Source organism: Strix aluco, chromosome 7 (genome assembly GCF_031877795.1).
Source record: "Strix aluco isolate bStrAlu1 chromosome 7, bStrAlu1.hap1, whole genome shotgun sequence".
NCBI lineage: Eukaryota > Metazoa > Chordata > Aves > Strigiformes > Strigidae > Strix > Strix aluco.
This window is the reverse complement of record NC_133937.1, coordinates 27,159,162-27,184,383: the sequence shown is the minus strand read 5'-3', so window position 1 is coordinate 27,184,383 and position 25,222 is coordinate 27,159,162. Positions and strand designations below refer to the sequence as shown.

The 25,222-nt window shown below is 47.8% G+C and overlaps 1 protein-coding gene across 4 annotated transcripts in view; it reads right to left on the bottom strand.

The window, feature by feature from the left end:
- Positions 1 to 5,754: 5,754 nt before the first annotated feature.
- Positions 5,755 to 25,222, bottom strand: part of WBP1L (WW domain binding protein 1 like) — a 60,606-nt gene continuing 41,138 nt past the window's right edge. For 3 of the 4 annotated variants that reach the window (XM_074831175.1, XM_074831176.1, XM_074831178.1), the window contains exons 2-4: positions 20,564 to 20,666; positions 9,511 to 9,672; positions 5,755 to 8,084 (exon numbers count right to left, since the gene is read on the bottom strand). In XM_074831175.1, the coding sequence (XP_074687276.1) occupies positions 7,345 to 8,084; positions 9,511 to 9,672; positions 20,564 to 20,666 (1,005 nt within the window). In that variant the 3' untranslated portion in view covers positions 5,755 to 7,344. The remainder of the gene's footprint in view (positions 8,085 to 9,510; positions 9,673 to 20,563; positions 20,667 to 25,222) is intronic. The other variant, XM_074831177.1, reaches the window with a different exon arrangement.

Here is a 25,222-nt window from a genome sequence, read left to right as displayed (position 1 = left end):
GCTGAGCCTGCCGTGGGGCAGGGAGAGCTCCCCCAGCCCTGCCGCCCCCTGCCCCATCCCAGGACAGTGTGCCCCCACCAGTGGGACAGGACAGGGTGCTCCCACCGGTGGGACCACCACCCGCTCCTTGCGGGGAAAAAAGAAGGAGACAGCTTGGAGGTTCCTGCAGTTTTAGCTCCCACCCAGCTTCCTCTCCCACAGTACACAGGCACACACGCTGCTGCCGGCACGTGCAGGCGTATGCACACAGGTGCCTGCACACGTGTGTACTTAGAAGTGTGTGTATGTACACAAAAGCACAGGAGGGATGTATTTATGCCTGTCAACACACGCGCACATATGCACACATATGTGTATGCACACATGTACACGTGCACACACGCAGCTGCTTGCAGACGGGACGTGAGCACCTTGTAGAGCCGCAGGGCTGTGCGACCCTGTCCCACCTGCGAGCCGCAGGCAGCCCCAGCTCCGGCCAAAAGCGGGGGCTCCTGTTGCTCAAGGACACAGCGGAGCACCCAGACCCTGCGGGCTGAGCTCAGCTGCAGCCCCCCAGGCTCAGCGCATGGGCACCACAGAGCCGGGGGCTGCTGACATTGGCTGTGCAGCAACGCGGCGTCTCCGCCAGCACCGTGTCCCGAGCACCGATGCTCGCTGGCTGGCTGGGTTATGGCCGTCACTTCAAGCAGCAGAACCTTCCCATTAATGCGAGGGGCCGTGTTTGCTTCCGCTGAAAACCACCGTGCCAGGGAGGGCAGCACGCAATTAGGTTTCTGGTTCTCTATGATTTGACCTCTTAATATTTAACTAAATAGCAACACAGCTATGGCTCAGAGCACCTGGAGGGAAAGCAGCCAGGGTGGAGGGGGAAGCCACACACAGCCCTGGCACAGTGCGACACCCCCAGCCCTGCACACCTCCACATTTTCCCCCTTTTCTATTTTCCCCTGCCCCATCTCTTGCTAACAGGCAGGAAAACTGACATAAAACCTCCCCACCGCTAAACTTTCTACTCTGTGTGTCAAAGTGTACATTTTCTTTCAAACTGCCAGCACTTCACTTTCATCCAACCTCCTCATCGCTCGGCCTCTGGTCCCGTCAGCCAGCAGCACGGCACAGGGACCATGGTGAGGCGTTTGCAGCCTGGCACAGCGCCGGGAGCATCTTCCCTCCTCCCAGTCCACTCTTGTGATGGCTCAGGGTGGCAGGGAGGGGCTGGCAGAAGAACCACTGTGCACATGCCTGCCCCTGGGGCCATCACCAGGGTGATTTGTGCAGCTGACCCACCAGGAGTGGGGCAGAGGGGAGTGCAGCAGGAGCCCAGCCCTGCTGCTGCTGCTGCTGCATGGAGTCTCTGCTGACTTGTAAGGGCTGAGCTTCACACTCTTTCCTGCTCCCCTGCCCAATTCCATCACACCAGGGCTGTAACTGGGTTTCTGATCCCTCCACCTCTGCCAGTACAGGCCAAAGCTGGGTGGGTGAAGGGGGACTTGGCTCAGAGCAGGTTTGGGGAAAACTTGGCTAAACATGATGTTCTGGGCTTCCCCAGGGACTGGCACCTTCATATCAGCCTGGTCCTTCCCCTGCCCCAGATCCTGTCCCTGGCAGCACGTGCCAGCAGGGAGGCTCCTCTCCAGCCTCCTGCAGTCACCAGTAACCACAGCAACCTGATGCCTCCAGGACCTCCAGCACCTTTGTGCCCCTTTGCCAAGGCACTGCATTTGCTCTTGGTAAGGGAAGGGATTTTCTCCTTCCCAGAGTCAGCACGGGGCCTGCACCTTGCACACACGTTGCCATGGCCAAGGGGCTTGCAGCAAGGTCTGTGCACTCACAGCAAGTTCTCGAGGCCAGTGTGTACCTTGAGGTGGAAATGGGGACTTTGGGACCGGGGATGTTTCTAAACCAAAGAATGCCTCCGGTCACAGACGCTTGCACAAAGCTCGCACTCCAGCTGGGTTTCCCTGTTCGCCAGGGCTGGCATATGCTGTTCCTGGGCCTGGAGACCAGCCATGTGCTGCAAACACCGTCACGCTGAGCCCAGCCCCACCGCGACACGTCTTGCCCCCTGCCCCAGCCCACTGCCTCCCAACCAGCCAACTGGGAGAAGATGCCACCATGGGGGTTCAGTACCCAGCACCAGCTGCCCAGCACCTCGTGAGCTGGTAAACAGCCGCCGGCATGGCTGCTCCCCGCTCTGGGAACGGGCAGAGACGCTGCTGAATCATGCGGCTGGTATTTATGTCCTGACAGCTGCTCCAGGGCCATGCCGCTGCGCCCAAACCCCTGACCCCACCAGACAGCTTCACCTGGGCTGCTGGCAGGGGGGGTCAGCACCAGAGCCAACCCACAGCAGCAGCCCCCTTCCTCCTCCCATCCCCTGAGCCCCCTACAAATGCTGGGGTCCTCCGAGACCCAAGACATGCAAATCCACCATCTTGGACCAAGCCCTTTGCCTTCAGACCTGGCACTGGGCAGCCTAGTGACACAAAAAGTGGGGGGATGAGACGGCCATGCCCATGGGAGAGCCGGGGGACCTTGGCATCTACCACCAGGTTTTGGCTGGCTGAACACGGGCAGCCACTGGGAACACCAAGGCTTTTGCTGCTGAAATAATCCTGCTGCCGTAACAACTTGGGCCACATTAGGTCCCTGTCCTCCCTCTGTGGCCTCTTGGGGTCTTTGCACGGGGGGAATCAGGAGAGGAGGGAGTGGGGCCGAAGGGCTTGGAGGGGAGCTCGGGGGGGCTCTGTCTCCCTGTGGTGGAGGGGTCTGCAAGGGAGGAATCAGTGATGGTGGAAAGGATGAAGCGTGTTTATTCATGTCTGTTCCCACACTGTACCCTGGGAACTCCATGAAGCAGGGGCACAGCTCATCGAGGTGGGACCCAAGGGCACCAGGCAGAGCAAACCTGGGCCTTTCCATCATACAAACTCATTTCAGCGGGCACAGCCACCTCTACGGCACTTGGCTGACCCAGCTGCACTAAGGGGCTCAGCTCAGGAGACCTCCAAGGTTGAGGGGCTTCACTTCACGCCAGGCCCAGGGCAGCCCTGGGCTGTGCTGGGGAGCCACGGCCAGCACAGGAGGAGCAGGCAACGCTCAAAATACCTGGGGGCTCTGCAGCAGGCATGGCGCCAGGCGAGCTGAGTAAGCACAAACCTCGGGACACAGCTGTTCATCGGCCGAAAACAAATCAAGAAACAACCCGGCAGCCTGTGACCCCCCCGCCCCGTCAGAGAGACTGCAGCGTTTGCACCACTGCCGCCACAGGCCCCGGTGCGGGCACCGGTCCCATCTGATAACAGCAGATCTGTGCTGCAGGGGAGGGGGGAACCAGCTCTGACAAAGGCAGGCAACTCATCCCGGCCTTCCCAGGCTACCCGCTGTGGGATGCTGTGGGGCTTGCCTCCAGCTGGGGGGCTGCCGGACTGCCCCCGCGCCCCGGTCCAGGCTTTTCCTATATAAACAAAAGAATTTAAAAAAAAAAGGGAGGGGGGGTGGGGGTGGGAATCGACCCCGGGATGTGTTGCACAGGGAGGGTGAGCGAGGGCTGGGAGGCAGCAGGCTTCGGGGAGAGGCAAGTGGAGTTTATTCACCGGAGTGGGACCGTGTCCCGGCTCCCTGCCAAGCCCCGCTGGGAGCGGGTCACCGTGGGACGAGCCCAGCCAGGACGTGCAGAGGAGAAGAGGATATTTGGCTGTGGGAGACCGGGCTGTGCTGGGCAGGAAGCGAGCACGGCCCAGGCTCTCGCCGTGACGCACGTCCCCGAATGCCGAGGGGCACCCAGGGAGCCCCAAGCTCCCATCGTCCGGCAGCACAGCCTCATGCTTTCCTCAGAGCCTGCTGGTTTTGCTTCGGTCCTGGAGGTTTGCTCAGATTTCCTGCCCCAGGAAGTTTTTGATGACTACATGTAACGCAGCAGCTTAACTGCGCCTCAGCTTTCCTTAGCCTCGAGTTAGGCGGGTACAAGCTCTGAGAGCAGGTTGCCAGCAAGCACCAAGACACGCGATTCCCTCCTCCTCCTTCATCTTCAGCCAACACCCATCTACTGGGTTGTACAAACACACAACAGTGTGCTGCAGGAAAATCACATGGGTGTTCCCAGAGTGGGAGTTTGCATTGTCGGAGCAGAGTCCCTCGGGAACACCAAGGCGATGCTGCAGTACCCACCGGTCCCAGGAGCCCCCGTTGTGCCCAGGGGACCCTCTCACTGAGCTACCGCACGTGCTCTGCGGTGCCTGTCCCCAGGCAGCACACCCCAGGCCTGCCAGGACGCCCACCGGGTCCTTCCCTTGGAGCCAATTTCCGTGGCCGAAAATATGCCGCGTAAGCAGCACTGCACTGCCACGGGCTCTAAGAAAAACAGACTTCAAGTATTATTGGCATCAACGCTTATAGCACATTGTAAAGAAAAACACTGAGCAGTGGATTGACACTAATTTGCTCTCAGTTGTGCTGCTGTTTGCAACTCCGTTTTGAAACGACGTATTCACGACTGCCAGAACACGCTCGCCCCTTAGAGCTGGCAGGGTGGGGTTTGGTGCTCCGGTGTTAGAGATGCACACGGGGCCGTGTCCTCACACCACCAGCATTTCACACCCACAGCGTGCATTCGGGGAAGAGCTCTGCTTGGGCCTTGCTGGCTTTCTACAGAGGAATACATGTGAGGATCAAGCACCTTTCTAAAGCTCCAAAGCTGGAGCTTTGGGAGTCCTCTGCCTCCCCGTGTTTTTTTCCCTGAAGAGGCACCAGCCAGGACATCTCCAAGGAACCTGTCCCACCCTGCACCACTCCTCCTCCCCACAGCAGCTGCCCCTGGTCCAGGTCTAAAAGCCTGAAACACCGACAGCCACACCAATAGTCCTGCTCCTCCTCAGGCCCATGTGAGTTTAGGAGCATGGTTTGTGCCCTGTTTGTTTCTTTACAGTCTTGAAAAGCCTGAAAAACCTCCAGAAGTCACAGAGCAGGCACACCACTGCTTCTTCCTGACTTCTTAAGATTAGAAACATCAGCTTGGCTTACTGGTACTCACTCTCTGTCCAGAGAAGTAGGGGGTTCCCTCACCCTTAGTGGGATGGCAGGAAAGCAAATACCGAGATTTGTGTCTTACGCCAACAGAAATGTTGGCAAAGGCTCTCCCACTGGCACGGGGCTGTTCCCAGGATTTACACAGTACCACCCCACTCCACAAGGACTGATGTGCTTTTTCAGCTTCCTCTGTGGTGCGAGGAACAACGTCAGATGCCAATATGTACAGAATTCCTAGGGGTGGCACTGGGGATCTTTAATTCTCTTCTCAAAAGAGAACTGTGGTCGGTGAACACAGTTGGAAGTGACCAGTCCCCAGACGGCCGCAGTGCACAGCGAGCCAGCCCGGCTCTGGGGCACGCACAGCCTCTCTGTCACCACTCACACTCCAGGCATCCAGGAACAAGGTCTCCTGAATCCAAATCAAAGTCCTTCATTCTTAAGAGCGCCCTAAGACACAAACTGAAGAGCCGTCTTCATCAGCTGTTCTGATGGAGAAGAAAGACTGTGACGGGCAAAGGAGTGAGATTCTCCTAAACCTTGTAAGGTAAAAATGCTCTCCTCAAACATGTGGGTAAAATACTGAAATAAGCACCACTTGTCTTGCTCTGCCATCTGTATCCAGCACAGTGCTACATACCTCCAGATAAAAAACCAGAACAAAACCACAAACTAAAGACAAATCTTGTTCTTAACTCAGAAAATGATACACTACACACAGGCAAGTTATCAGAAAATGCATTATATTTTGGTTTCCACCTTATTTAAAACTGATTTTGGTTTTCAATCAATCAAATCTGAATATGTCTGAGTTCAGTTTTCAATTTTTTTTTCCCCCCGTAACAGTAATGATCTGAATGACCATAATTATAAAAGGGATGGGGAGAAACTCTGAGAACAAGAGAACAAGATACATAGTCTGAACTGTGCTCTCTTCCACATGAGCACTCTAGGGAATGTTAGTTTCAGCTCTTTGTGTTTGGTTGTTTTTTTTTTTTCCTTCAGGTTGTTACTAACAAAATCTCTACCGTTTATTAAAGCAAAGCTACAGTAATTTTTCTTGCAGTCTTACAGCAGGCTTTCATATTACCAGTAGGACTCGCATGCATGGATTGCAGTCACACACACACGCTCACAGACATTATACAGTAGCCAGTTGCCACCATTTAAAAAAAAAAAAAAAGAAAAAGAAAAAACAGACATTCATTTCTTTTAAGTGGTCAACATTAGAATCGCACCAAACTTTTGGATCAAAAAAAAAAAAATACTGCACAGGTCTTCCACATCTACATGGTAAGTCATCCCTTCGCAACGGACGGAGCTCTCGTCTCCATTTGTTCAACATGCATCGCTGAAGCTTGAAGGCACGCTGGCCAAAGAGAGCCCTGTTCTGTTTTTGTCATCTTAACTCAAGTGTGCTGCTCTTGGGGTGCACAAAAAAAGGAAAAAAAATAAAGCCAAGCCCTTTTGCAGCACACCGGGAAAAGGTCATTCGGAGACCACAGTACTTGGAAGGCAGCCCAGCTGCCTGGATTCTACTTCTAACTGTGCTCTTGGAGGCATTGAAGGAATAGACTTGTCTTTAAAAATGACATATAAAGGCAAATATCTGCAAACCTTTACTTTTCAAACTGCTTACGGTAGCCTAACACTCCTGGAAGAAACTGGTCCTTCAGTCACCAGCTTCAAGTGGGAAACTTCCTACCTGCTGTCTTAAACACTGAAGCACCAGAGATTATAGGGCTGATGTGTTCAGGCATTCATCAGCTTCAGGAAAATTTAACACCAAAAAAAAGACTAAAATTAAAAGAAATCCCCAATGCCTCAAGAGCACTATATCAAACCAGAACTCTTGGGCTACTGACTGCCGGCACTGTCAGAAGCTGCTTGCTTCTGGGAAGACACCTAGAGGTTGAAGCCTTACGGTGATTTTGCATCCTCCCAGGGTGAGATTTGCTGAGCTTTACTGATTGTGAGATAAAGCAGTGTTTCAAAAAACTAAAACCAACAAACTCATAGTAACCATCACCAAAATCACCATTGGGAAAATTCCATTTGTTAGAAGGTCTCATTGAGAAACATCAGTCCCTGCCCCACAGAGCAGGACGGACACGATTAACGAAACCCAGAGTGACCCGTCCCCCGCAAGCCGGGCCTTCGAGGACTAATCCCCGAATTATATTGGAGGGGGAGAAAGAAAAATAAACTAAAAGAAGAAGGTTGTATCACCTTTTCCTCCTGTTAAAGTTTTAATCCTCTTATTCCACTTTTATTTCTTTGTTTTTTTCCCCCGATTCTCCCTTCCACTCTGCCACCTTAGCTGGGGGAGTTATTGGTACAAGAGTTTGGAGAGTCCTGCTCGTTTATTGTGTTCAAGAGTACACACACCGGCTGCCGGGGCAGGTGGTGGTGGCTGTGTTCGCGGTGCTGCTCTTCCGCAGCACTAAAAAGCCCTTCCTCCTCGTCCCCGTGGGGGCGGCCGCTGCAGCTGTCGCAGAAGTCCAGGGGCCCGTCCAGAGCATCATCAATGAGCCCGTCGAACTCCTTGAGGTCATCGTCGTGATGGCCCCGGTTACATACGCAGACTTCGATGCCCGAGTCACCAGTGAAACGGCGCTGCCTGCCCGGCGTCTTGTCCTTCGCGTCGGGAATGGCGCTGCTCTGCTCCAAGCTCTCAGAGCTGTAACCTTTCAGCAGTTCCTCCTTGCACTCCGTATCCTTCTCGGGACCAGCCCTCTCCACTAGTTCGGCTCCCGTGCTGGTACCGCTGGGCTCGACGCTTTGCATTTTGGCAACTGCTCGCTCGACCAGCGCGGTGGTGGAGGGCTCGGGGTCCCCGAGGCCAGGGGATCCGGTGTTGTCAGTACTGCTGTTATTGCCGCTGGGTGCTGCTGAGCTGCTCTGTGCTGGCTGCAGGTTTCTTGGCGTGTCCGGGATTGTGCTACTGCTGCCTGCTGGGACACACTGCTGATGTAAGGCACTATAGGGTGGCGGGGGGGTCGGCGGTCGGTTCACCACTTCCTCATAGGGAGGTAGTAAATAATTTGGCAAAAACCCTAAAAGGGGGAGGCAAGGAGGAGAAGTTATTTCATGAACAGCTTATCTTAGGAAACAAGTCATTAATACACGTTGGTATGTCATTTGTCATCTACCAGCACCTTCCCACCGAACAGCTCAACGGGCTTTACAAGGGGTGCTGAAGCTTGGCCCAAATGAGAAGCAGCAGTTATGGCACAGGAGGGCACCATTACAGGAGGAGATGGACACAGTTGGGAACAGCAGCCTGATCTCCTGGCTCTCTAGTCTACACTTAGGGCTACCAGGCAAACCTCCCCCCAACCCTGTACCCCAATACAGCCCCATAAACCATCCCAGGGGATGGCCTGCGTTGGCTGGAGGGAACAAGCTGGAAGATAACTCGCCAGCTGTCTCCAACACTGGCTTCTCAGCTGGGTTTCCACTTTCAAGAGCAAAGATTTCATCTCACAAAGCTTTGTGCAAATACGAGGAGACACGAGCAGTTACAAGGAACTTAGGATCCTGGCTTTTGGTGGTTGTTTTAGTGCTGGATTCAGTTTTTCTGATGTGGTCAGAATAAATTGGCAGTACTGGCAAGAGAGTTTGGTTTATTGTACTTAGAGCCTCTTGAATCTATGAAAGATCTTGTTTATTTCTTAAGAGGCAACAGAATAGTCTATATAGACAGAGTGGACTTAAATACTGCAAACATTTAAAGATAGCACTGCAGTTTTCCATGTGCAATTGCGTATCCCCAGGGCTAGGGAGGAACAGGCTGCTGGGGATTATTTCTGAGGTGGCTGCAAGAGTTTAACAAGAGAAGCAAGTTCATACATGCAATTCAACAGTCCATTACAGGAAACTCAGTTGTGGTACCTCCAGTCAAAAGGCCAAGACTTGCTGTTCTAGCACAGTGTAGCAGGGCATGAAGGGGAGCACAAAGCGATTGTACTTTCCCTGAGCCGTGGGCAACAGCTCCTTTGTGCCAAGTCCTAGGGCTGCTCACCAGCAGCGTGGTCTGGGAACCGTGGCACAGAGTGGGAACCAGCACAGTCCCTGCTGAGGCACTACTTCCACCCAGCCCGTGTGACTGAATTTCGTGAAGCCACTTCCCACATCTCAGTCCCACCAGCAGCAAGTGCAGGCTGGAAAGGAGGAGCATCCATAAAGTCCTGAATGAGATATTTTAAGACCCCTCCCAGAAGAACACGCAGGGATCGCCGCACTCACAGCGCTAAGGGTGGGTATGAGGTGCTGTAGCTGGTGTGGTTCGACTCAAGGGGGCTCAAATGCATCCAGCAGCTGGAATATGCCACCCCCTCTCTACAAGCCAAGGTCAGGCAGCAAAGCTGCCCACCACCTCTTGCGAAGCCCAAGCACTGCTCCCCGCTTCCACCCAACACAGGAAGCTCGCTGCTGCCCTGCACCCCATGACCCCCAGGAAAAAAGGTGAGATACACATACGGAAATAAAATGGCAGGGCTGAATAGTTATGGGCTTCCCGGTAAGCGATCAGGTTGATCTCATGTTGCCGCTGCTGGGCTTGGAGACGATGCTTGGTGCGTCGGTGATGGCAAACACAACAGCAGCTGAGGATGATGATGATGGTCCACACCAGCCAAAACCCTGCAGCGGGGGAGAGCAAGTGTTATTCACAGCACAAGAGCCACATCCAAACCCAGGAAAGCCCATGCAGGCAATGGAGAAGAAAAGCCTGGATCTGAACCCTGCACTGCTCTAAAGACAGATACATGCGTTGCACCAGGAGGCTTCAACACAGTGTGCGTGACTGCTACTCTGGCAGCCTTGACAGAATCAGGTAACTCTGTGCAGTTTGGTACAGTGTGGAGTATGTTCGATAAGTACAACTCTGGAAGAGAATGAAACATGGAGACAAGGCTAAGCTCCCCACCACCATTGCTCCCACCCCTTGGATATCATTTCTTCTAGCCAAAAATATGAGCAGAGCTGTGAATAGCATTGAACTTGTCTCCCACAGACACTTTGGTTTGAAAATAACAATCAAGACACAAAAGACACTCTGCAGATTGACCACAGAAGAAGAGAAAACCCCAAGCACTATGTTTTGCTTTTGTTTGCACTGCTCTTTAATTTCCAGCCCAAATCCTTCATTGTTATGTTTAACAAAAACATACTCCTTTTACATAAATGTCTCAAAATATTTTTAAAACTTATTTTTGTATTCAGTGTCTTAAATTATCCAAAATTAAATTAAACTAGCCCCCCACTCTGAATCCTCAAGAAACCTAACTTCTGCTCCAGCTGTGGTCACGGCTCGTTTCTGTGCACTGTCATATGTACACTGTTCCTTAAAAGGGAATTTTAAAAGAACACTTCCTGAATTTTCTCCACTCCCTCCAACACGTAGAATAATTCCCCCTTTCTGCGAACCCCACTTCATGTTTGCATGCACTAGAAAAATGTTTCAAAGACACGCTTCAAAGAGCTACAACATTCACTCCAGATTAGGCTTTTGCCTCCTGCAACTACAGCCCACAGCTCTACCTGCCTCAGAGGTGTCTGTAATCTCGATCTTTTTTAAACTCAGTTTTTGCAGCTAAGGATACCAGGAGAGCTCCCCCTTTAGAAACATGTAGGCCTGGCAAACATTCCTCAGCAGAGATCACAACACTGTTTTTCTTTTGGTTAAGACTTTTCTGTCACTCTTCATTATTCCCAAACAGACAAAATGAAGACTCCTAGTGCTACAGCCCATTTTTAGCAAGGCCATTCTGCCCCGTGAGAAAAAACTGTTTTTTTCTCCCCAGTAAAAACCTCTAGTCTCGCCTCTACAATACCTTGATGTTTTCAGCATCCCCTGCTGAGTTAGCGATGTCTTCTCTGCTAAGAGCTGGGTGGGGAAAGGTGAACAGTTTAGGAATTTGAAGAATGAGATGGAGTATTGCTCTGGCTCAGGGCAAAGTGCAGTCGACCCATATCACCCATCTCAGAGCCCTGCATTGGGCTGTTTGTAGGTGAACTGGATATGCCGTATCGTGCCTCCGAGCATTTTGAGCAGGGACTTTCACCTCCCTGTGTCGTAACCCAAATTCTTCATGTATTCTGGCACAGCAAACTGAAATCTCTCTCTTGGCTTGCGCAACCAATTTCCCTAATGGACTGGATTTTGCCTTATGCCCAAACTTATCAAAACCTGCTATCAAATGAAGGTGTTACATGCTCTGTTTTGGGTTTTTTTTTTTGCTTGGCTGGAAATCAGGGTTCCTAGGAAGCTTTTCTAGCCAGCCGGCTCAGCTGTACCACAAAGGGCAGAGAGAAGACTGTGATCTTTGCTCCAGAGAAGCAAAGGACAAAGCACTAGAGATGCCCTCTGCACTTCCTTCAAACCAAGCTGAGAAAGTGTCCACTACCCTCTAAACACCCTCCTGCTTCTAAATAAGCCTTTTTATATATACTAAAAGAATCTCGTCCACCCTTCCCTCTAAAACCAGTCATTTGCAACCACCCCTGTACCCCCCCGCCACTACCAGAACCTTGCCATGCAAACGCAATACACACTCTCTTGCAGTTTGAAGACTCCCACCAATACACTTCATTTCTTGCCAAGAGAAGGTCCCTTGGCTCTTGCTTGCTGAGGAAGCAAGAACACACTCATCAAGACCAGGTCATTGGCACAGCACTGAAGCAGGCCTGCAGTTCATCTTCTAAGTACTCCTTATTTTCGAAGGGCACTCCATGATCATGTGTTCAAAAACAATGGAAAATTACACCCAGCTATCCAGGGATTTTAGCTCTACAGTTATGAAAACAGATGCTTTTTAACACATTTGATCATGTCCCTTCCCAAGAACTCTAGATGGAATGGTAGCAAGCAGCACTCAGTTAGTTAAGATGTCCTGGAGAACTGCCACTGTTAAGCAATTTCAGCTGTAGCAGCCGAATTTTTCTGCAGGGAATAACTGCTCCCACCCAAGCCTGCATCCAGAAGATTAAAAAAAGTATTCTTTAGAAAACTTCTCTACCCATTCCAAAGAAATCCCAAAGTGCTTTGCAGACAAACCGATGCACAAGCTCAGAGTAGGGGTCAAAGTAAGCTCAGCCATTCCTGGGAAGACATGCAGCAGCTCTGTAAACAACAGGCAGTAACAACATATAACAGTTTAGGATAATAAATTAATGTTGGATCCTACTGAAACCACAGGTGGCATTTTAAGTAAACAGACCATAATTTACTGCATTGCAATCTGGCCACAGTGCCAGGAACAACACCTCCATTCTCATGCAAAGGGTCTATTGCATACTCGCAACCACAAGTGGATGAGATCTGTTGTTTTTCATGGGAATTTCCAGAAAAAGAACCCACTAATACCACGTTATTGCCTGGTTTCATTAACCGCTGACAATTCCTCAAGCTTCTAGGAATTACTCAACCCCTGACTCAGCATGAGCCCAAGTTCTTGCCCAGATGATCACGGGAGGTCAGCAGCGTGTGCCCACCACAGCCATTTGCTGGCCTGGCTTCTGGCATCCTCCTTAATGGCCCCACCTTATCACACAACAGCACATCTGCACCGCAGGGCCAAAAGCCTCCCCCCAGTGCACAGGAAGCAATAGAATGGGACACCCATAGGTGCTGAGGCACACAAGGGCCTCCTTGGTTGTTGCTTGAGCCGGGGCACTAGCGCTGAAAGATCGGATGCAGCTCTGGTTGCAAGCCCAGCATGGCACTGGGAGTCCAGGGCCTCCATAAAAGGCTCTACAACATGCCCTAGCCAGAAGTCTGGGCACAACTGCAAATTTGGCTGCAGAACAGAAAAACTTTAAAGCCTAGCAAATATATAGTACGGTCCTTTATTTGGAATAAAGCTATGCATACAACGCCAAGTGCAATTGTAAATATTATGTCTAAAAGTATGGAGCGAACAGAGAAGATGTCCAGGGCTGAGCTGTGCATTTGTACACCTGGTGATGCTTGGCTTCAAACCAGCAGCGGGGAGGTAAGCCAAGCAGAGCACTGGCCCGTGTACCCAGCGGCTCCTCTGGCAGGAGGGGAAGGAAGGGAATTTCAAATTCACCCAAAGACAACACTACATGATCAGGAAACGTGGAGGCTGAGCACAGTAGCGGTACATGCTAACACCTCGTTCATGGCAAAAGCAGGCACCAGCTCTGCCTCGTGCTGAAAATGGGTGAGATGTGCAAAGGCAACAGAAGTTTGGCATTAAAAGGCCTCTAAAAGCCAAGTAAAACTGGGCTTCTAGTTGCCTTCACTGTTCCCAAAAGTCTTCCCCATCCCCAAAAGCCTTCCCTACGTTCTTCAACACGCGCCTCCTTCCCAAACGGACACAAGCTGGTTTTCAGCTGCATTGTGCTGAGCTACTGCTGCAGTCACTGGAAAAGGAGAAAAGGTTGGGAGACACCGGGCATCCTGAGTCAAGTTTGCCATTAAATGTCTGATTTGAGAGAGACTGTTTCCCACTGACAACCCAGCAGTGACCACAGGGAACAAAAGCTCGTGGCAACCTGAGGGCAACATGACAGGCAGAGAGCAAACAGGGTCTCTGAAAAAACAACCGCTGGTGGACAGTATCGACAGAAGCGATGCACCAGTTTGCAGCTAAACATGCACCAGGGGATCATCGGACTTGAAGGCAATTTCATGTTTGCTCTTGGTTTATGGAAGAGTCAGAAGCTGAAACACTCTCCAGTCCAAGAAAGGCTGGGTCCTGAGAAACACTGCTGTATTTTCTGTCAAATTCACTGGTGATGCCAACAGGTGGATAATGATGTAACCAAAGGTTGAATAAGACACAGCCAAGGAGCTGAGTTTTGTCAAGAGATTTCCCTGACAGAGCATCAAAACCTTTCATAAAAATAAAAAAGTACCACCAACCTCTTAGCCAGCATCAGTCAGGCTCAGAGATGTAAGGTCTACATGAGCAGCAAGCTCAGAGAGTCAGAACAGGAGCTGCAGAAAGACCCGGGAATAGAATTAGCTCCCATGAAAGCCATCTCTCTCAAGCAGAGGAAATACCAAAGAAAGAGAAGGCTGCTATGTTTACAGTGTCCTTGGGAAAGGGAGCCCCATCACATGGTCACACACCAGAGATGTCTTCTACCAGCTGTGAAAGAACATGACAGGCTTAAATCTTCAAGAAAAACTTTTCTGGGACACTGACCATAGTTTTGCTCAAAGTTAAGAATAATTAAGAATAAAAAAAACCCAGAGCATTCCCCTCCTCATGAAAAAGGGGGGAGCAGTGTTCAGTCTGGTGCTGTACTGTATTTGCTGTCTGGGACATTGCCATCAGCATTCCCATAGAGGGAAGCTCCTTTTATCCTGTGCAAAATGGAAAACGTTTTCTGGAGCGTTCCAAGGGTAGGAACAGAGAAATCTGCCCTCAAGTTCATGGTAAACTTGGGCAAATGCCATTGCTCTGTTGGCAGGAAGTCCCCTAAAAGCAAGCCAAAACATACTGCAAAGTGTTTTTGTGTCTGCCTGACAAGCATCTGGGTAATAACTTTGGCTCCATGAGAGCTGGTTCTGAACAGAAGGAGAAGTGGGACAATTTCATTGACGAAAAAGTTATGTCCCAAATGGTGGCCTCACAGTCAGCCATGGCTGGAGAAAAAAGTCTTTCACAGGGCCAACCCTATCATCAAAAATAAGAGAGAGATTTAATTGGTACCACAACTCGGATGCACTTGGGTTTAATAGTGTCCTTGGCGCAGAGATCGCATCGTCTCCTGCCACTTCAGACATGAGCCTGTACGAGTCAACGCTGCTGCTCAAGAATGTCAGATGAAGGATCCAGGCCATAGGCCTATGAACATTTTAAGAAGGAAAAAAAGAAGTTGCTGAATGACGTGGTCTTCTCCTGTCTGTCTCTTCCATACCTCCTGCTGCCTCCTCCACTTCTTCTTGTGCCAGCACAAAGTTGTGCGCAACTGTGGTTTGAACTGGTTTGAGGGAACCAGAGCAGGTTGAAACTCATCTGCCAAACACAACAGCAGCAAGAGAAAGACTGTGACTTTCAGTGACAGTTTTATGTCATTTTAAATCAGTGTAACTGCAGTCCCAGCCTGACCACACTGCAGGAAAAAGTTACTAAATATTTGTACAGTACAATAGCAAAACAAAAAAGCTGAAGGCAACATCTCCAACTCCTGCTTGCTTGCTCCCAGACTGGTAACAGACAAAAGGAGATAGATGTTAACTGCAGCTGGTTTCTAGTTTTCAGAATAGCATCCAGTATACATGGTACACCCACTGCCATGAGATAAGATGGAAAAAGACACGTTTCAGAAAAATCCTTTGCTTATCTTGCAACAGCAGTCAACTTGAGGCGGTAAATCTGCAGACACTGTTTTTATGCCTCTCTCCTGGGCAGGGAGCAATTGCTCCTGTGCTCCAGCAGACATGTTTGTAGTCAATTCCAGCTGACTTACCCCTCCCAAGACATCTATGCTGGTAAAGTGTATGTTGAACAGTGGTCTAACCTAGATCAGAGGGGAACATCCAGCTGAGATCATGTCCAGAACATCCGGGAACAAGACCTGGGAAACAGTCTGCACCAACAGATCTGGATATCTGGTGAGGAGCTGGATTGGAGGTACAGAAGGCAGAGGGTGAAAGAGCACCAGCAAGCTCTCTTCCCTTTCCTTGCTGTTTAACGCAGAGCAGGTGGGAGCAGGCCACATGGGACAAAAGTCAGTATCTGCACAGTCAGACTATGCAGGACAGCTTGCCTTCTCTGGATTTGTGAATTTTACGAGTCACACCAAAACAAGCATAAAGATGATTTTGCTGTCTGGATTAGGCTACAAAAAGTACAAGGAAATCAGAAAATAACTCCCTTGGTGACCCTATTTATCATGAATTTCTGCATGGTTGTGACATCTGTTTTGTTTGCCCTGTATTTTCAACTAGGCTTTGTCATGGGAGGGTTATCTCTGAAGTACCAGCTAAGGAGTAACAGCAGCCAAAGGTGAAGTTTGATACACCTAGGAAAGAGAAAGCAGGTACAACCATGTAGGAGGCTGGGTGAAAGGCAAGGAACAGGGCAAATCCCTCTCTGAAAAGGCATGCGGTTATACTGAAGGATAAGATAACATAGGGTGAGGAAGAAAACACAGGACTGATGAGTTGTTTGACTGAGGGTTTTAGAGACTGCAGCAAAGTCTTGGAAATAAATTCCTATTATAAAGCTGACCTGGAACACGTACGTGGTACAGCAGTTGCTTTAGTTTTAGCAACTAACCGTATCCTTGCCAAAATTTTCTGGCAGCATGCTTTTTGGGGAAAAGATCTGTCTAGAGATTCCAAGGGGAAGCGTGCAGAGATGAGCAAAATGTTCAAAATCAGCAAAAACATCAACTGTGCTGCCTGCAAACAGAACATTTTTTCCTGTACAACCCTTCCACTAGCGCCCAAACAGTCAAGATCTTTTTTCTTTTTTTTTCTTTCAGAAACAGAGGGGCTCAGTATCACTGCTAAAGCAGCCAAAACAAAGCAAAATAGGCATATCCAACATCTGAATACTCACTCATCACCAATGCTGGTTTGTTGTACAGTGCCTAAGTGACCCAAGACCAGCTAAGCCCTAACTTTGAAATCCTACAACAGAGATCTTCCGCGCGCAGTGATCAGCTGCCTGTTTCCATGCTCCACAATTCCTGAAGCATAGCCTACTATTCTTCCAACCACACCATGCAAAACACTTTCTACAGCTTTGCTTGCTGTGTTCAGGGCCTCTGGAATCACCTAATTTCATGCTGGTCCTCAATAGGCAAGGAGAGACACAAGGACAGATGTCAAGAGATCTGGATTTGGTTTTCAGTTTACATTATACACTTAAACTCAGGAAACTCCAGAATAGCTGAGCCTTAATTCTTAACTTGCAAAATGCAGGAACTGAATTCTGTGATTACCTTCTCTCCTGTATTTTGAAACGTGGTATTTTGGAACACTGAAGCAATAAGACACTTATCAGGCCTGGACAAAGGCCAACACTGGAAAACTTCAGCAAATCACCATCACTTCATAACAGACCTGAGTAAGAACTGTTAGTAAGCAAAATCCAGTGGCTGCTGCCATTCTCCCAAGACCACAATCTCCTCCTTAGGGACTGTGAGCTCTCTGCAAAGCCCACAGAAATTGTTAGGCTAAAATGTTGAACCAGCTCAACCACCATCCAAACACACACCTTTCCCCATGTGAGGAAATGCAACGCTAAAGCTCCTTCTTCTCTCTTACTTTTTATGATTCTACTCCAAGAAAATGGAGAGACATAACTGCACTTTTTTTCCCCATGTTACCGGCTAGCAAGCTTGAGCTAAGAACTAATTAGACTTTTACATAGCTATTAGACCTATATAAATCTGGATATAGATTTATTATTTGGCAACAAGGCACTATTTTTTTTTTAAATAAGAGATGGGTGGGGAATCCAAACTAGGCTGTTATCTAATTTTAAACACAGGCTGTCCACCTGCTTGGCATATCACGTTCTCCATTCCTCCACTCCACCCCTTAACAAAATAATACCTTGATTTTGCATCCTATTCCACTACCCTGAAGGACTGGATTATAATTACTGCAACCCTACTTGCTGTCTAGAAATATTGAGATCAGACATTTTCAAAGAGAAACTTCCCACAAATTCCTAAACGGGGAAAAAGATCCTTTTTACGGGAAAAACTCCAAGTGGCCACAAGACAGGATCACATTTCAGAAGGCATGTCCAAAGACAGACTAGTTTTCTTTTCCATTTCAAATGCCACCCTCCTCTGCTTCTTTTCCCCACAAAGCTGTGGTGGTAAATAAATCCAGGATTTAATTCAACAGGACTAGCAAGAGGTCTGTTTTCAGGCACACAAAAGCACTGGTGGTCTGAGAAGGTCAAGAGGAGCAGAAACTTCTCAAAAACTATTTCAGTACATGCATCCACAGGTTCAAATCAAAACACAGAACAACCATGAAGCCATACTTAAAAGGTGCTGCTAAGTTAACTGTTCATTAACCAAAATTTATTATTAACTTTTAAAAAAGCTAATCTATTCCCAAGCATGTAGAGCCATTGCTCTCCACACCACCAATTCACTGCTCATATTAAGACTATTTACATAAAATATCACTGCTATTCACCTTGAAGGTCTTAAGAGTGCCTCACCACACGAACCTACCAAAGATACTCAGCAACTCCTGGAGCAGCACATAAGTTCTGCAGCTGTGGTCGCAAGCTCTAGAATATGAGTTTTCATTTAAAGGACATGCTTCCCCTGTGCCTCCCCCACTACACCCTCATCCCAGAAACTTTTTTCTAGCACTCCTAATGGCAAAGCAAGCTTTGAAAACACTAATCAATTTTAAATCAATGTTGGACGTTTGCCTGAATTTGCAGAAAGCCTAGAAGAATAGGTCTTAAGTTTGCATTATTCCCCTCACCTCAGTGTGGTATATGATGCTCTCTGCAATGCAGAAGGAATCTGAATGTCAACACAGAAACCCATTCCTACCAAGAAACCATCCAGCAGTGCGTGCCACTAATATGTTTATTCCATGATCTCAGCGTGACCTATGTGCCTGCCCTATAAAGCAGCCTGAAATATTCTGCCTCCTTCTAACAAAATCTGGTTTTATCTTCCAAGAACTCTCATGATGCAGCCAGGCACTGCCAAGTACAAAAGTCTGCGCCATACTGAGAGCGCAAAGATAGTTAAAGTAAAAATAATTCCATTAAAATGGCAGGGGGCTATTGTTCAGACTGTATTGTTTGTATGCAAGTCAATTAAGCCTCTCTTAAGATGTCCATGGGAGAAACATGGCGACTATGCAATAAGCTGCAGTGTGCAGCTGTACTCCATGTTGTTGCTCAATTTAGATCCTGCTTGCCAGAGAGTCTGTAAACCCTTACATACATGCATCTTCCTCTACATGTCCACCCACACAAATCCAAAACTGGGTCTGACCTTCCCCACTCTGCTTTGTCCATGCACCCCCATAGAGTCCAAACAAATTCCAGCCATCCGTCCTGCCTGTGCTACCAACTGCTACAATCTGAACCAGGCAGTCCAAGGCAGCCATGTATTCATGCCTCTTTCTCAGCCTGCTAGGGTCCCTGGAGCTGCCCTCCCCCAGCCCTGAACTGTTTCTTGAACTGTTTGGAAACTTCTGAAGATAAAGCTGCTGTAAAAAGTCTGCAGTACATTCAAATCCTGCCATTAGTATCAATACAGCCAGCCACTACAGTCTGATGCACAGTGTGTCTTGAAAGAGTCTGAAAGAGTTCTGTATAGTTTACAGCCACATCCTCCATGCTTCTCTGGTTAATTTGAAAAATAAAAGCGTGTTTCCAGACTAAAGGATGAAGTGTCAGCTACTCCTGACCTTGGATCCAGGTTAAGTGACAGTCTTTGTACTTATAATACATTTCCACACAGGCACTACTTTGAGAAAGTGAAACTGGGCACAGCAGGGGAATTAAGTAGATAACACAGTTGCATAAAGGCTACAAGATACCACTGGGTGTGGTAAGAACGTTTCTCCAGTTTCTACCACGGGGATACAATGTTCAGAGTTCCACATTTCCAAATTCTAGGAGCGCAGATGTCTTCTCAGCCTAGGCTCCTGGCAGTACAACAGCATGTCAAAACATTCGACCCTTTGTGCTCCTCCTCAAGAAAGGAAGACACCATCAGATTGGCACAACTCTAAAAGTTTGCCCTTAAAAATTCAGCATTTCTTATCTTCCTATCCTTTCAACTTCCTATTTTCCACATATCTCTATCAGAGTTTTGCTGACCTGCTTTGACCTACGTGCTGCTGTCTAAAGGGACTTAGGAAATATAGTCACTCAACCACTCACTAGAAACCTGGGTAGTTCCAAATCCCAGATTTTGGGAAAGAGGAGATAAGAGGGGTTGCAATGGGCAATGTATGTTCCTCACAGTACACAGTATTCAGCCACTGCCAGCCCACAAGATCTGCCCAAGACCCTCTCCACCCAAAGAGCTGTGCTCCAAACACAATGCGTCCTGAAAGGAATAAACGTCCTGGCCCTGCTCCTTGAAAGCACAGCTTTAAAAAGATAGATCAGATTTAAACTCTCATTCTTGCAAAGAACTAAAACAATAAGATGAAAGATACTGAATTAATTCTCTGTTTGAGTGTGTCAAACACTAGTGTTGTGCGCATCTGCATTTCTCCCTCAAGCGTGATTTCCTCACTCGTATACAATGCTATTTTGAGTACCCTCAGTATTGCCCAAATCAGTGAGAAGACCAAACAACAAATCTCCAGTCATGAACGTGGCAAGATGACCCATTACTCATCAAAAAGCAGCCAATGCCCATTGAAACAACCCTATTTCCCTTGCCGTATCAGGTCCACTCCGGTTTGTGTTGCAGTGAAATGCGATGGCAATGCATAACGAGGGCTGAATACAAAATCCCACGGGACACAAGCCAGACCTGTAGTATGGTATGAGAGCCATGCAGATTAGGAAGGGAAGCCATACAAAATGGAAGGACTTACACCAGAGTTCATAGTAGTAGTTGCAACACTGGGATTGTCCACAACAGTGGCCCGTTTCACATATGTAACTTTGATTGTTGACACCCATGCAGGTTTCCTTGTCCTAAAATTAAACAGACACACTTTTAAGATGCTTTGTCAGTATCTTCTGTAAATGTAATCTTTTACTCAACGATCTGCAAGCATTTGAAAAGTCACAAGTTACGGTCTTGGGAAACTCTAAAATACATAAAGAGGTTAAAAAACAGCTGAGGATCACCAAAAACCATGAAGGAAGAAAACCCCGTATCTCCAAACTCATGAGTTACAGTGCTTTATCATCTAGTCTGCGCTGCTTTCTCATCATCCCTTTCCTTTTCCATTAAAAGTTATCACGGTTTAGGAGTCAGACATTCTCTTAAGAGAGAGATGTCATTTGTTCCACATTTTACACAATATTGCTGCATTACTGAGGCTAAATGCCAAGTGGAGGAAACGCATTCATAAACAGAACATTATAATTTGAGAGAAGACTGCTTGGATTCATTTAGATCTAAATGATAATTACAGTATGTTCTTGCGAGATTCCAATCTAAAATGATTCCTTCATAATTAGCCATGTGCTTTACATAAGATCAGCATTCCTGCAAAACTTCTTCCTGGAATAGTGAAGTAGTCCAGGAGCAGAGCCAAATCAGCTGTACAGTATCACCCAGCAGGTCCTCAGGACACTCAAGATGGAAAAGGACTACAGTGCAAGATCTCAGTCCCTGACGTGGTGCATCATTTCACAAAAGTCTGCACTTTCCTACTACTCTGAAAACATGGGAGGGCGGGGGAAGTACAAAACACAGGAAAACAAGCATTTTACAGGCTGTGGTTTGTACGTCCTCTAATAGGCTCAGGGGCAACGTGGAAGTTAGAAGACACTACACAGTTTCTTAAGAAACAAACAGATCTCAAAAAACATTGGTTACAAACAAACCTGTTATAGTCTAAAATTTTCACTTTCTTTCACTTAAAATTTATTATAAGGCAAAGAAAATGAGGGGAGGTTTTTACTGAAAGATGTGTTGAAAGAATTCGATTTATAAGTACCACCTTTCAAAAACAAACAAAAAACCAAACAGAAAAGCCCGACAAAACCCAACCAGCTAAAACCAGCAAACCCAGCCAGCAGGCTACAGGAATGTACATCAGTGGATCCCAACACCTGCTGAACTGCACTGTTCCTCTATTTTATATGAGTGCACCACAGCCACACTTCTCACCAGCCTCTATGGAGTCACCATATGCGCAAAATACAAAGTCTATTTCAAATGACGGACCAGCTCACTGAACAAGTGATGCAAGGCAGCAGTCTCAATGCAGAGGAGTCCTGCCCTAAGTTCTTAAGGAGAGTCAGTCTATTTGGGGATCTGGGGGAGCACCAGCACTCCCCCACCACGCAGCATCCCAGTCAGAGCTGCACCTCCCCAAGACTGGGCCCTCACCCGAGCACCCATACTACAGCAGCACTATAACTTCTAAAAGCAGAACAACCTCCTACCACCTATGGTTCAACAGAAAAGATCCCACACTGCATTTTTCTCCTAAGAAGTCCAACTTTTGAAAGGGTTTTTGAACATGTGAGGGCAGAATTCAGTACACACAACTCAGCATGTGATATACTGCTCCCCCTCCTTCCACTGGTATCATGATTTCCACAACAGGCCCTAAAAAGCACCAACGGGCCACCTCCTTAAAACTCATCCACAGAGGCAACAGGCTGGGGGGGTTCCTGCCTCCTTTTCCCATGTAGAGTAGAACATTTTGCTGGATGGACCAGTCCAACTGCTTTACTACAGGTAGCTAAAGGCAAACATTTTATATTCTTGTCTTGAGATGCTGCGTGCCAACAGTAGACACAACATTTTCCTGTAGGGTGAGGAGGTGTTTCCATCTCTAACTGCAGCAGCTCATAGCAACTTTTAGGAGACACTATTGAGCTAGCACAGTATTTTCTGTTTCAGGCAAACTATTCATACCAAAAATTGTAATTTTAGTCAGCAAAAGAACTAGAAACAGGACACATCTGTTCTCTTATTTGTTCTTACTAGTTTATTTACACTTTTCCTCATTTTTGTTGGCCTTGAAGAGTTAATATAATTGACAAACAGCATAGATTTTGGCGCTCTCATCAACAGAATTGAGAAATTAAGATCCCATTGCAAAATTGCAATCCTGTTGATAATGCACAAGCCAGAAAGTGACCGGCTGGGGTCCGCAGTTGTGACACATGAGGATCAATGTGACCTATTGAACCAGTAAATGAATCACATGGAGCTGGTGAAATAGTCCCACAGGGCGATTTCAGGAACTCCTCTGCATCCCAACACTGATCTGTCTTTGACCACCTGTGTTTACTCCCCAAAAATTTGTTCCATTCAGTGTTGTCTGCTTCAAAGAACAGCAGTAAGGAACACACATCACTGTCTTTTGGCAGCAGCAACCTATAACAGTTTCAACATCACTATATTTTTCCCCACTTAAGAACTTGCAGCAGTCCTGTTTTCAAAGACTTTCATTCCATTATACTTCTATTTGAACTTCCTGACACCCTCTTGACAACCTTATTACATTTGAAATTACCTCTCCACAACGCCATATGCTTACGTGCAGGGTTGCTTCTTGTTAGCCCAACTGGCAAGGAGGTCTATGAGGGGATGGGTGTACATGTTGAACAGAAGATCCTCAGCAGGTAGGTTGGTATTCTGCAGGTTGCTCCTACTTGCTTTTGGAGATCAAGTCTCAAGCAACACCCTGCTTTCCCATCTAAAGTAGAGTTTAAATCTTACTATCCAGAGCTTCTTTACACACTAACCAAGAGAAATCATCTTCCTTGCTAATGTGTATTCAAAGGTGTACCTTTGAATAGTCCCGCAGTTGGCTTTCAGCTCTCACAGTTCAGAAAGCCCTGGGTTTTAAAGTCCTTGCAGTTCTGACCACTAGCCATGCTCCTCAAAGTCCAAGCAGCTCCTCTTGGAGCCTTTCTGCAGCCCTTTGCCAGCCTGGCCACCAATGGCTTTCTGGGAACATGGAGCCGTCAGACTTGGTGCCACGTGTCAGACCCAGAACTGTCACCCTTGCTTCCAAACAGTTTCACAGAATCAAGGAATAGTTTAGTTTGGAAAGGATCCCAGCAGGTCACATGGCCCGACCCCTGCTTCATAGCACGGCTACCTCCAACGCTAGGTTACTCAACCCAGCACAGGGAAAGAGATAAAACATAAAGGCAACAAATATTCAGAAAAGGTCTACTAGGCAAAGATTCCACTACAAGGAGAACATTGTTTTGTGACATGTTACAGGTGTCTCCCTTGGATCGAGTGTTTCAGTCTCCTTTCCTCTCCCCACTTAAGTCACGACTCATTTCTGTGAAAAGCTGAGCCACCGTACAGTTTCTTGCACTGTTTTGCAAGCCAAGAAAAAGGTTATGCACTGCCATCTCTACAGGCCATGACAAAGATCAGGACATTTTTTGTTAGGAAACTTCCGCGTACCACCAAGCATTTCGATCAGCCTTCAATTTCTAATTAAATCCCAGCCTGCACTTCGCATACCATCAGTGTTGTATTATTTCTAATTCCTCTTCCCATTCATTCTTTGTGTCATATGCTGCCAAACTGTAACTACTTCAGACATATCAGCAATATAGTTATCTATAATCTAAATGTCTCCTGGAAACAATATCACAAGTGGTTGTGCTATGAAAGCACACTATTTCCTCTTTCACACCAACAGGCATGGACAAGGCACAGGACTGAAAGAGTGGTTTTATAGGTAAGAAAATTATATATGGGGGAAAAAAAAAATCTCATAGAAACAAAGTTGGGGCACTCACATTTTAGTGACCTGCTTTTGTTTCTAGTTTCCACTGCAAGTAGCACTTGCAATGATAATTTTTAATCATTCTTACCAGCATGAAGATTCTACCAAACTACTGCAGAGGGATTTTTGGTTTTTTTAGGTAGTCTTATGAAAACAAGGGAGGAGGAAGGTTTCTTTTCAAAAGCACTTCCCTGATCAGTAGCCAGTGGCTATCACATTCCAGTGCAGGCTTCCCTGCTAAATGACAGTCTTGTTTTCTTGTTGCCCAGACAAGCACATCCTCCTCCAGAAGCCTTTGTTCAGGCTACCCCAGACAGGATTACTAAGCAGCATCTACATGGGTCTGTTCTGAAAGAACATTCAACTCCATTAGAGAAGAATACTCCTGTTTCACAACTAAAAAGCCTGAACATGCCATCCATTATCTCCCACCTGCAAACCCTAAGAGACTTCCAGCTAATTTCAAGGGATTGGCTTTGTCCTGTAAAGCAGCAGGTACTGTAGGCTGCATGTGCATCACTGTTTCCTTAGTATCATCCTAAAAGCTGATGCAGATCTGAGAAACTGGAATCACTGGATCCCTGAGGCACACTCCAAAGCCAGGAGCTCTCAGGAGAAGGCACTGCAGTCCTGGAGTCTGTGTTCTCTCCCCATCCAGTCCAACAGAGGCCATTTGCTAAATCTGGTGCAGGCTTTTTCTCATTAAACTGGCTGAGTTGGGAAGACCTCATCTTGGTGTGTTTGGAGAGTCTCTTCGTATTTTAGATATGGTGTTCTGGATTAGTTTTCACTTGTCAAACTTTATAAAGC